Source organism: Triticum urartu, chromosome 3A (assembly GCF_056163025.1).
Source record: "Triticum urartu cultivar PI428250 chromosome 3A, HENAU_Tu73, whole genome shotgun sequence".
NCBI classification, from domain to species: domain Eukaryota; kingdom Viridiplantae; phylum Streptophyta; class Magnoliopsida; order Poales; family Poaceae; genus Triticum; species Triticum urartu.
In genome coordinates, this window is record NC_141875.1 from 529,447,264 (window position 1) to 529,458,513 (window position 11,250).

An 11,250-nucleotide genomic window follows, 5' to 3' on the forward strand; every position below is an offset into this window, starting at 1 on the left:
AGTTTACTTGACATGACTGAGTATGGAATTGTCATAGAAAACGTTCGATTTACCATGCTCAAATCCCGGACATTCAGTCGTTATCGGGTGCAAAAAACGAGAAGTTAGTGCGACGAAGACGTGCGACCAGCTGATCTGAAAGATAAGCTCCACGCACGGCAGAATAGCAGTAGGAGTATTACTTTGCAGCGTGAGTCACTGCGCACCATGAGGACTAGCATGATCTCGAATAGCAGCAACGCACCGTGATGCACTTTTTGATCGGTGTTTGGCCATTTCTAGTCGAGAATATGCATAATCAACTCTACAACAGTCTGAAGTGCTTCTTTTAATTCGGAACGACCAGTCTAACTTGCTTTACTGAAACGCAATTAAACACATTGTACTGACCACAATGGCCTTACAGTCTCCCATCCATACTTCTATCTAGAGATGATCGAGGTGACATGTGATTGACGATTTTCACCCTTTGAAGAATCTTCTCCACGACTGCCATGGAAGAAAACCACCTGACAAAGAAGCAGGACAGCACAGCGTCACAATGTCTGCACACCGAAGAGTAAACAAAAATCTGCTCTCGCTTCAGGAGAAGTGCAGTGAAACTGAAGCATAGAGTGCATACCACACCCTTGGCATCGAACATATAGATTTTCCTTCATTACGAGGCCAGAGCCTCCACAGATCTCACATTTCTTTTGTTCAATCTAAACAAAGAGAAGAGCATCCATTATAAAGCAAAGTGTAGCAATAATGACCAAGTTTGAAAGGGGATATATCAGCTGTGGATCCGGTGCCCTGGCTCATAGGCCTGGCCGTTCGAAGAATACTGCTACAACCCTAAGTAAACTATTAATATTCCTTAGCGGCTGGTTAGCAGTGCTGCGTTGAATTTAGATGGCAAAGGGCGCTAATTTTCTGCGCAACAGATTAAATATTTCCTGCAGCCAATGAATAGCAAGCACGTACGGCCTCAAAGAAGGGCAAGAAACAGAGCCAGAACTCACAATTCTTTTGCTGAACTCGACCCCTGCAACGACGAAGGGCGTCACTCCAGCTGCAGGAGGAAGTGGGCCGAAAGCCGGCAGATACCGTCAGATACAAGAGTTACTCGGAGGGGAGGGGAGGAACTAGCAATATGTAGCTAGGAGAGAAACAAATGAAGCGTTCACGCATGGGCCGACCTACAGCACCGACGACGATCTGCCAGGTGACCTCCGCGCCCGGGAGGTCGGCAACGGCTGCGGCGGCCGAAGGCCCGTCAACGGCTCGGACGCGGACGGTAGGAGCTCTCTTGCCGACGCTGCCGAGGAAGAGGTCGTTGCGCCTGGGGCCCGGCAGGCACGGGGCGAACGCGCGCGCCTGCATCGCCGCCGTGCCGCTCCTACTGCCGCTTTGCAATGGTCTTTGCCCGGTGCTCTGCACTAGTGTGGACGCGCGCGTCCAAGATTATGCGATGGAAACACGCGCGAGGGAGAGAGGGCTCCGGACTCGGCCACGCGATGCTCCCGCGTCCACGATAAACCCAAGCGGCTCGTCCGCGCTGTGGGGCCTGCGGCTCGCGGCAGCAGAAATGCGTTTTGGTGCTTTTTAAAAAAAAAAATCAAAACAAATGTTTTGAAGTTTCAAAATGTTCTGAAAAAATGCACATTGTCATATGATGTACTTCCTCCGTTCCTAAATATAAGTCTTTTTAGACATTTCAAATAGACTACAACATACCATATGTAGACATATTTTATAGTGTACTTTCATTCATTTTGCTCCGTATGTAGTCACTTGTTGAAATCTCTAAAAAGACTTATATTTAGAAACGGAGAGAGTGTACTGCATGTTTGCAAATTTCCATGAGAAAATACATCGACACATGAGCTACACAGAAATGACAAATTAATTATTTTGAAAACAGTATAAAACCAATGATTTTAACCTTTTTTTTGCTCCACTTGCTTCTCTATTTCTTCCTGAATGCCCATCATCATCATGCATTTCAGCATCTTTGCCGTCTGAATCCTACGAATTGACGAACTCTTTGTATATGAATTCGTCAAAGTCCTTGTTCTCATAGTCATCATCCAACAAATCCATCGTTTGCCTAAAAATGACGTACCGGGGCAGCAGAGCGGCGCTGGTGCCAGCGACCTTGTCCGGCAACAGTTGCGCCGTGGGTTGAAGGCGGCGTCTGAGCTAGGATATGGTGGGGGAGCTAGAAAGGGGCGGTGTGGACAAGGCAGAATAGACGAAAGGAAGATGGCAAGCCAAGCTAGGTAGAAGATTTGGAGTGCTTACATTTTAAAGGCGTGGTATTGAAACTAACAAAAACAGTACTCCCTCATATATTATGGGACGGAGGGTACATATGGATTGGAGAGAGTAGTTTCAAAATATTTTTTCAGAATTTTCACCAGGACCAGTATCAGCCGTCCAAATAAAGAGGTAAACCTACCACCATATAGGGTTCAGGAATACCACTAACATAACAAACAATTATTAAACCACATTAGTTGATGGAAAATGCACAGGAGCTCCTGGGTGCTTCACCCCCTATATGAATATCAAATCCAAAAAATACCAGAAAATTAAAAAAAAACATGGAATCTTGGGATTTCAAACCTGTGTGCCCAATCTACTCCCGTGTGAAGTTTCCTGGAAAATTACCAAGAAATGTATCCATGACAAAGAAAATACAGTCCGACCTATCACCCATCCAAACAGTTTTTTGTATGTAGGATTTTTTTATCTTTTTTACCGAGAGTACCATGAATATCATTTTTTCACGAAACTCTACACAGGACTAGATTGGGCACCCAGATTTGATATCCCAAACTACCAGATTCTATTTTAGTTTTTCCAGTATTTTTTTCGAATTTAATGTTCATATAGGGGGATGGAGCACCCAGGAGCCAAAAATCCGTGTCCATCAGTTGACATTGTAAAACCGCACTTTTTTTTTGCTGGGTAACAGCAATCAATGAAATATAATACTGGAAGCTTGTTTTAACAAATTATCATATTGTCAAATGTCAACAAAGTGAACTTTAAATTGACATGCGCCTCGCATGATCATAAAATGCTCATATAGCTTGGTCAGACATCAGTCCAAGACACCTATAGTAATTGAAACATGACGCAATTACCAAAAGTAGGCGATTCCTGAAAAATCAAAGTTGACAAAATTACAAAGACAAGTCTTACAGTTATAAAAAAGGTTCTAGGTATATTGAAGTTGGTGGAATGATCTGCTTCCCTACCAGCAGATTCACTCATCATCGCCGCCAAATGCGTCCATGTTGTTGTTTTTGTTCTTTTTGTTCATACACGCGCCTGCAAAATGATGGATTGTGTTCTTAGAACCTCTTAATCAAACAAAGGATCCCAGGACAACCATGTGAATAAGCAAATATCAAAAGTTGAGAAGTGCCATCAAGTTCATATATACTTTGGTGGCTGGGTTGTTAGCAATTCATATTTCAGACACGTTAAATTTCTTCACCGAGCATTACAGTTCTACAACAAAGTGGAAGTTTGGAAGTTCCTAAAGCAGTACCAAAACCTACTAAGGTAAAAACCTAACTTCCTTTTGATCCCGTCAGATTAGGTCTGGAAAAAAGGAAGCTAAGCAGCACTTCAACACTTCAGGAAATCTCCACTTTGTCAAAGATTGCTCTGAATAGTAGCTGAAAAACAAGCTACGTAGCACTTCACACCTAAACTGATTGCTGGAGCCTACCAGGATTATACACTACAAAAAGCTGGAAACTAAAATATCAACCACAGACACCCATCATACATAGCGAGGATATCTAAATAGTAAATATTACCCCTCAGAAACAAAACCAATATGATTGGTGGATTAACATGTACTCCCTCTGTGAACTAATATAAGACTGTTTAGATCACTAGTATAGACCAATATAATCGGTTCTTCATTTTGATCCATATCTTATTCAATTCCTATAAATAACAATCCTATATACATATGAAATAATATCTACTTGACATCGGATGAGTTTGATTTGTAATTGGCACAAAAATAAAAAATGATATGCTGGCAATAAACTTGATCATTTCGAAGGGCCTAGTTGGTTAAAAGCTAACTTTGCCACAACTAAGCCAAAAAAAGTAATGATTTACCCCTCAAGACAGTGGTAAAAAATATACTGGTATTAAAGAAAAAAACGAGTCTGTACTCATGAGTAATGTGACTAGTAAAGTCACAGGCCACAACTGTGGCAGCCAACCGAACACTCACTCACCTAAGAATTTATGTGTCCCTCACCTTAGGTCAGGCAACCTTTGGCGGCTGGAAACCAAACAGTCCCCAAGTGACTGACAGTTGTTGAAGGTTAATTATTGTGCATGTTGATTTACATTTATAATTTAATCTGGCCACATATTTTTCAAAGTGATTTACATTTACACACACACACACACAAACAGTGCATTCTAATGCACACAATCAGTTGCTGCATGTGTTTGGATTTTCAGGATATGCTACCACTTGCCATGCGCTGAAAACACAACTTAAGTGAGTGGCATTGCATTATGGAAGTTACTTCAGTGACGCACGCGCGCACACACATATATATGTATATATATATATGTATGTATGTATAGTTTAAGTACCGAGTAGGTTGTCCACTTTACGTCCACTGCTTGATACTTTTGGACGAATGGTACGTCTCTCACTAAGGAGCAAGGCAGCGAGCGTACACCAGAATTAAACTAAAACATTTTAAGCGTCTGCATGCTCACCAGGACAACCAGAAAATGTAAAAAACAAGTCAAAGGCAAAGTTTAGTTCAGTTCATCCTAAAATATGGGTCTGCTTTGAAAATATGGTCAAAACTACCTTTAGCAGACTTCATTGAGAATATATCATCAGTATATAACATGGTCATAAACCTGTCATGCGTATACATGCCAGTTATTTGAACCAAATTAAGGTTGTCCAAAAATTCTGTTATGGCAGCATGAGCAAGGAAACTCTCCCTTTTTTTGTCCCGGCAAGAACAAAAACAATCACTATCAATCATGACGGCAAGAGTAGCTTGTGTACTTTGGTTAACTTGATCGATTACTTTCTTGTTGAACAAACTGTTGCATGATGCCCAGTTTAGTGTGACAACCAATATTTTGTTTCTTCGCAGCACGGACCCAACTCACTAAACAGCTCTGCCGAGCTGATCGAGTGTGATGCATAAACTTGTAGTCGTAACACTATTTGTTAGCTTTGGAAAGCATTGCACAGGTTGGATTCACCTTATATTCCAAGAATAGATTACCTACACTACATCTGGAAGCAACTAGAAGCCTGTAGCTGATACAAATACAATTGCTTACCTTGAACGCTCAAGAAATTCAGCAGCAATGTCACGGCCTTCAAAGGATGCAAGGACAGGTCTGATGTCAGAAACTCTTGCCGTAGCGACAACTGCAGGATTTGTTAATTTATCAAGATTCCAAAGGTGGCAACACCTAGCAGAACACAAAAACTGGAAGGAAAAACATTCAATTCCATATAGCTTACATTCAAGCAATGGAATAAGATCAATCAGTTGAGTGTCCTCAGCTTCAAGCTTCCATGGTTTGATCGGCAAACAATTTTCAGGCTGCAGGCATGAGTCAAGAGCATGCCCACTGATATAAATAACTCGTGCAGGGTCTCTATTCAGCTTTGACAAATCCTAATAAATGACAACATAATGTAAGATGGGACAATTGCATAGCACTGCAGAACATCAGATACCTTAAAAATCAGGAAAGATCACATTGCCTCAATAAATATGTTACTATATAAGACCTTATAGTATTGACAGGTTTTTCGAATAATATTTACCACATTTCAATAGGATTGAACAAGCATTATTCATCACCAAAAGAATGACTTGGTGGGGAATTGTCAGCACACTATTCAGTAACTAATCACCAGATATAAGCAGCATGATCTACCATAAGGTGATTGTATTAAAATGAATTTCCATGATTAATCTCCATAGAATTTATTTTGACTAGACAACTTCTCAAGGCACATAATATGTAACTGAAAAAGTGGGGAGAAATAACCAGTACATGATGCCAGGGGTGTTCAAAAACAGTTTCCTCAAACCGTCCAAAAACTGCCACGGTCCATCTACTCATTTTTTTACACTGCCCAAATAGCTCAAGCCGGTCAATACAATTACGACTCTACTAGGCTATCAAGTAGCCGGGTTAGACATTTTGTCCCAATTCGTGATTGAACACCCCTACATGAGGCCTTAGCCCTATCAATACATATGGGATGATTGCAGCGCCTCCCAGTTAGGTCTGGTAATGGGCCTAGTTCATCAGGGCCTAAAAGGGCTAGGGTCCTCTAACGCACTCGCATCCAGACGCTTTGAAATAGGCCACAGTTAATAAGGTAGGACCGGATTGGATTATGCTTTAGAATGAGTTGGGTAAGGGTCAGAGTCTGGTTTATACACCAAGGGGGAGGTCCATTCCAGTCAAAAGGGGGAGGCCCACAGCAGTCCAACGGCAATGATGCCAGCAGCACACTCCTGGCGCCAGCGACGCAAAATCGGTGGCAGCATGAATGTCATTAGAAACCCCAAAATAGTGCAAAAGCATATATGCACATAAAGCTATGCAACTCTCTATATGTTGCAAAAAAGAAAAACTTGTAAGAGAAGGCATTACTCGTGCATAATAGCATGTCTCTATAACCCAACCTATAGGGGCGACACAGTGGTGCTGTAAAAAAAATTAAACTACAACAGTGTAAACATGTGACAACTCTAAAAAAATAATTAAAGTTCTATCAAAAACAAAAATGCATGATGCAATTCATGATCACTAATAATTTTGTGCAACAGATAACAAACCTTGTCAAGATGTAAGAAAAGTAAAAGTATGTGCGACCAGTTCTAGCATTTAGCATATTGAGATCCATGTTGTGCCAACATATAACCTAGCATCTTCTAAATTACTAGGAAAAGTATACATTTCAAAAGACATCACACAGGATACATAAGACTTATCTGACAGATAGGGGGATTTAAATTAAAGCATCAATAACATAAACTGTTTCACCCAATATGTAACATATTAACTAATTTTCCAGATTGATGGGTATTGAGCTACACAATTAACAACAGAAGCAGCAGGCAAGATCCCCATACACAATATGTAACATAGGAGTATTTACGAACTTTCTAGAGTGATGGCTGTTGAGCTACACAATTAACGACAGGAGCAGCAGGTAAGATCCCCATACCCGATAGTGTTTTCCATTCACATATTTAGTTGCAACTCTTGATAGCCTGTGCCGGACACAGCCTTTTGCATCCAGTCTTTCCATAACAGGATCAACGTACTACACATGTAACAAAGTTTCATTTGAGTTAGATTTTGCACACACACACACACTGAATAGTTAAAGAATAAAACTTACCATACTTAATTGATCAGAATACACAACAACTTCATAGAACTTCGCAAGATGTTCCAAAAAGGCATCCACTCCTGGTCTCTTAAAAGTCCTCCATCCTCTCTCACGCTATAAATATATATGGAAAACAGTTATTATAAATAATTCTTCATCAACCAATATTCAGCACCGGGGGGCAGGGGGAGGGGGCAACAAATAAAGCCTGCATACTATACAAAACTAAAATAGGGAGGCTTATACAGAGGGGGGAAATCAACCATGTGTTACCAATGAATCTAGTACATATTTTATCTTTTGAGTTTCTATACACCTCGCTTTAGTAAATTGGGTTTTCATCATTTATGCCATCGGTTGTGTCTCACTACTCACTTTTGCCACTAGGAATTTCAACTGCTCAAAAATGCCATCGCTTTGTTAGACACATGTTCAAAAATGCCACTGGGCACCATTATTGTGATCTCAAATCTCTTTTGCCATGTTATAATGACATAAATACCTATGAACCAGCATGCCGACTCTCCTTCTATCTTACTACAATAAAGTGTGGGGCCCACTTGATCCCAACGATGTTCTTATTTTCCTATAAAATTATTCGCTTGGTTACTCCTGACAAGCGGGGCCACACTTATCATTGTGAGATAGAGAGAACTGACATGTGGGTCTAGGCTTATTTTTGTCATATAACATGGTCAATGAGTTTGATGTGAAAATAACGATGTCTAATGGCATTTTTGAGGAAGCATCTAACGGAACGATGGCATTTTTGAGCAAACATCTCACGGATCGATGGCATTTTTGAGTAGTTGTAACTTCTAATGGTAAAACTGAATAGTGGGACACAACTAGTGGCAAAAATGATAAAAACCCTAGTAAATTTGTGGTATATTAACAGATTTACTCATACAGTCATACACTTATACATGAGCGGCAGGCATAGCAAACAACAAGATTCTAAACTTCATAGGAAACATGAGTTCACCTTCCAATCTGAGTATACAAGAGTCTCATTCAGATCCAGAACTATGGTAAAGACATGCTGTTCTTGAGGAGGTAGATCTGGAAGGAGTTTTTCTGATGATGGTTCAACAAATCCCTGCAGTGCATATAATTGTTAGTATCATAAAGAACGGATAGTTTACAATATAAAAGATGGATCACCAATAGCAAAAGTTCTATCTTTTTTACTAACCTGAATTTGATCTTCAATTTGGCTCCTGACATCCAAGTACAGGTCAATAGCAGCAGCAGGAACTGCAGAACAGAACATACAGTTTATACTAAGCCGGCAAAAAGAAGGAATGACTCAACCGATAAGGAACATAGGCAGACAGTTAACAAATAATGTAGTAATAGATGTTAACTGAAGAGCCTATCTAGCTGGTCAGGTTAATCAATAAGCTCATCTCATGCTCCTTCCCAGTGATGTGCATTTGTAGAGCAATCTAGAATGTGCTTATACAAACATTATCATGCAATGATTAACAGCCAGGTTGAATAGATTATAGCCAACAATTTTAGTACCAATGACACACCTCTTCATACAAATTGATCGCAGTAAATGAAAACATATAATTTGATGCATACAGTCTAACGATACGCAAACTCCTGTTAATAAAGAAATGTGTTCCCTAGCCACTGTAAACTACTTAAAAGTGGAGAGACTTGGTTATTCACTGGTGTGTGAGAAAAATATTCCAAGGTTGCCTGGAAGCTGCCAGTTTATGTACCAAGCAATCATAACAGGATCGTGAGTTGCTCATTAGGTGGCTGAAGAAAATGTCTGCACGATAATTGGCAATCTGTATCCAAGAGGTAACAGTAAAGACAAGGAATGAGTGTGCAGTAGTCCCTACCTTTCACAGTTTCTGAATAAGCCATAGCCTTAAACTTCTGCACACATGAAAAGCCATAATTGTCAGACAAGATTGACGGTAGATATCCAGTGGAGAAAGTTATTGCTGCACACTACTTCAGGTTTTCTCAAACCCCCACAATGCAAGCCTCCCATAGAACATCATGTTCCAGACCAAAAGATTTCCGCATCCTTCTAATGCATGCCAATTCCTTGCTACTCGAACCAAACGACCAAATATTTTATTCCAGAAAGTGTAAGCTCCTACATAGGGGATGATGCAAATCACAACAACAAAAATACTACTACCATGCATGATATGTTACAAGTTTATTGCGCACCTCATCAGATCCCAAGTTCACATTTCCTAATCTCATCCAAATGCTGCTGCTTAATGTTTATGCAGTCACGCACGCAACTGAACAAACAACAGGATAAAACAACACGAGCACCAAAAAACATGATATGTAACCTCAAAGCCGGACAAGTCCTCGCTGATTGGGAGCTTCGAGTTCTTCCGGAACTCCCGCGTCATCTGATCCACTTCATCCACGGAATAAGCTACAGAGACGAAAACACGAATCACTCCCTACGAATCACACGCGCGACACCAGACCAAACCGAGCGATCCTGCGGAGGAATACGGATCGGAGATCGCACCGTATGTGACATAGCCTGTGGCGCCGAGCGCGGCGGTGACGGCGGTGAAGATACCGGCCTTGAGCAGACGGAAGGAGCTGCGGGTCCCCGAAGGCGGCGCCGGGGAGGGATCGCCAGCGGCGGCCGCCTCCTTGGGAGCGGAAGATGCGTCGGCGGCGGCAGGCGCCTCCTTCGAAGCGAGGGATGCGGCGGCGGCGGCGGCGGGTGAAATGGTGGAGAAGGGGGCGGCGGAGGACCTGAGCGTGAGGGCGAGGCGCGACCTCGCGATGCGGGACATGGCGCGGCTTGCGAGAGGGACAAGGAATGTGGGAGGGTCGTCGGATTTTGGTTTGGCTCGCGCCGAGGGTTTAAGGAGAGAGGGGGCTGACTGGGGCGCCTGAGCCCGAGCCCGAGGAGGGGGGGAGAGGAAGGAGGCGGCGGCGAGGCGATGGGCGAAGGAGGTGGAAGAGTCAGGGTCTCGGGGACTGACTGTTGCAAGCTGCCCCCACTTGTCAGCGGCTAGCAATTTCTCCAGGGCTCGGGAGAGTGGCATATGCGTGCACGATGCGTTTTGGAGGGGGCAGGCCACAGGCATGCGGGCCAGATGCTGGCGCGATTGCTAGCCCATTACGAGCAGTATAATAAATATAGTGCTCGCCTACAGGCCGGCCCATTAACGAGAGTGTAGAGAAGCATTAAGCTGTTTTAGAAAGTTTCCAGAACATTCTGTCCGGTTTTGGGAAGTTTTTTTTGCGAGATCGGTTTTGGGAAGGTTCCGGAACCTTCCATCAGGTTTTGTTTCTTCCTTTCTTTATTTTTATTTTTTCCCTTCCCCTTTTTCGGTTTCTTTCTGTTTTTTTTATGTTTCTTCTTTTTTATTTTTATTATCCCTTTTTTATACTTATTTTTCAATAACTAACGATTTTTTTCCAAATTCGCGAAACTATGATCCTTTTTAAAATTTATGAATATTTTAATTTCATGAACATTTTAAAAATATGTATATTTTAATATGTGGACATTATTTAAAATTCGTGAACATTTTTTTGAATTCATGGATATTTTGAACATTTTTTCAAATTCGACAACTGGCGGTTTCAACGAAATAAATTAATTTTAAAATGAAAAAAGAAACTTTTTTAGTGCCCACGTACACACATATCATAATTGTTTTCTTATTTCCAGCCTATGTCAATGACTGTCCAACTGGAGCAGAGGCGCAATCGATGGGTCGGCCCAATTGGAGCACCATCCTCGTTTTCTTACTTAAGTTCTTTGAAAAGCCTTGTTCCCTCGAGACGACATCTCTTACTCATGGTGTAGCATTTTA

At 41.7% G+C, this 11,250-nt stretch overlaps 2 protein-coding genes across 3 annotated transcripts; both read right to left on the minus strand.

The window, feature by feature from the left end:
- Positions 1–305: 305 nt before the first annotated feature.
- Positions 306–1,511, minus strand: LOC125544854 (uncharacterized). Its single transcript, XM_048708632.2, has 4 exons — positions 1,182–1,511; positions 1,005–1,054; positions 623–704; positions 306–509 (listed from the first exon to the last, which is right to left on the minus strand). Exons 1-4 carry the CDS (start codon positions 1,363–1,365, stop codon positions 463–465), a joined length of 363 nt encoding a protein of 120 aa, XP_048564589.2. The 5' UTR covers positions 1,366–1,511; the 3' UTR covers positions 306–462.
- Positions 1,512–2,969: 1,458 nt separating this feature from the next.
- LOC125544853 (mitochondrial import inner membrane translocase subunit TIM50) lies at positions 2,970–10,436 on the minus strand. Of its 2 annotated transcripts, XM_048708631.2 has the most exons (11): positions 9,942–10,436; positions 9,754–9,842; positions 9,283–9,319; positions 8,619–8,680; positions 8,409–8,522; positions 7,433–7,537; positions 7,256–7,354; positions 5,528–5,684; positions 5,341–5,431; positions 3,249–3,321; positions 2,970–3,150 (listed from the first exon to the last, which is right to left on the minus strand). In XM_048708631.2, exons 1-10 carry the CDS (start codon positions 10,216–10,218, stop codon positions 3,264–3,266), a joined length of 1,089 nt encoding a protein of 362 aa, XP_048564588.1. In that variant the 5' UTR covers positions 10,219–10,436; the 3' UTR covers positions 2,970–3,150; positions 3,249–3,263. The 2 variants fall into 2 exon arrangements, with proteins under 2 accessions (XP_048564588.1, XP_048564587.1); XM_048708630.2 differs by having other exon boundaries at positions 2,970–3,321.
- Positions 10,437–11,250: the final 814 nt, after the last annotated feature.

Bases quoted from the DNA above. Each gene is read 5' to 3' on its own strand.
- LOC125544853 (XM_048708631.2), bottom strand. From the start codon at position 10,218: ATGTCCCGCATCGCGAGGTCGCGCCTCGCCCTCACGCTCAGGTCCTCC. The intron at 9,843-9,941 runs GTGCGATCTCCG...TCGTCTCTGTAG, and splicing joins CACAGGCTATGTCACATACG to CTTATTCCGTGGATGAAGTG. The intron at 5,432-5,527 runs GTAAGCTATATG...CAAATCCTGCAG, and splicing joins TCTTATTCCATTGCTTGAAT to TTGTCGCTACGGCAAGAGTT.
- LOC125544854 (XM_048708632.2), bottom strand. From the start codon at position 1,365: ATGCAGGCGCGCGCGTTCGCCCCGTGCCTGCCGGGCCCCAGGCGCAAC. The intron at 1,055-1,181 runs GTCGGCCCATGC...TTCCTCCTGCAG, and splicing joins GATCGTCGTCGGTGCTGTAG to CTGGAGTGACGCCCTTCGTC. The intron at 510-622 runs GTATGCACTCTA...CTTCTTTGTCAG, and splicing joins TGTTCGATGCCAAGGGTGTG to GTGGTTTTCTTCCATGGCAG.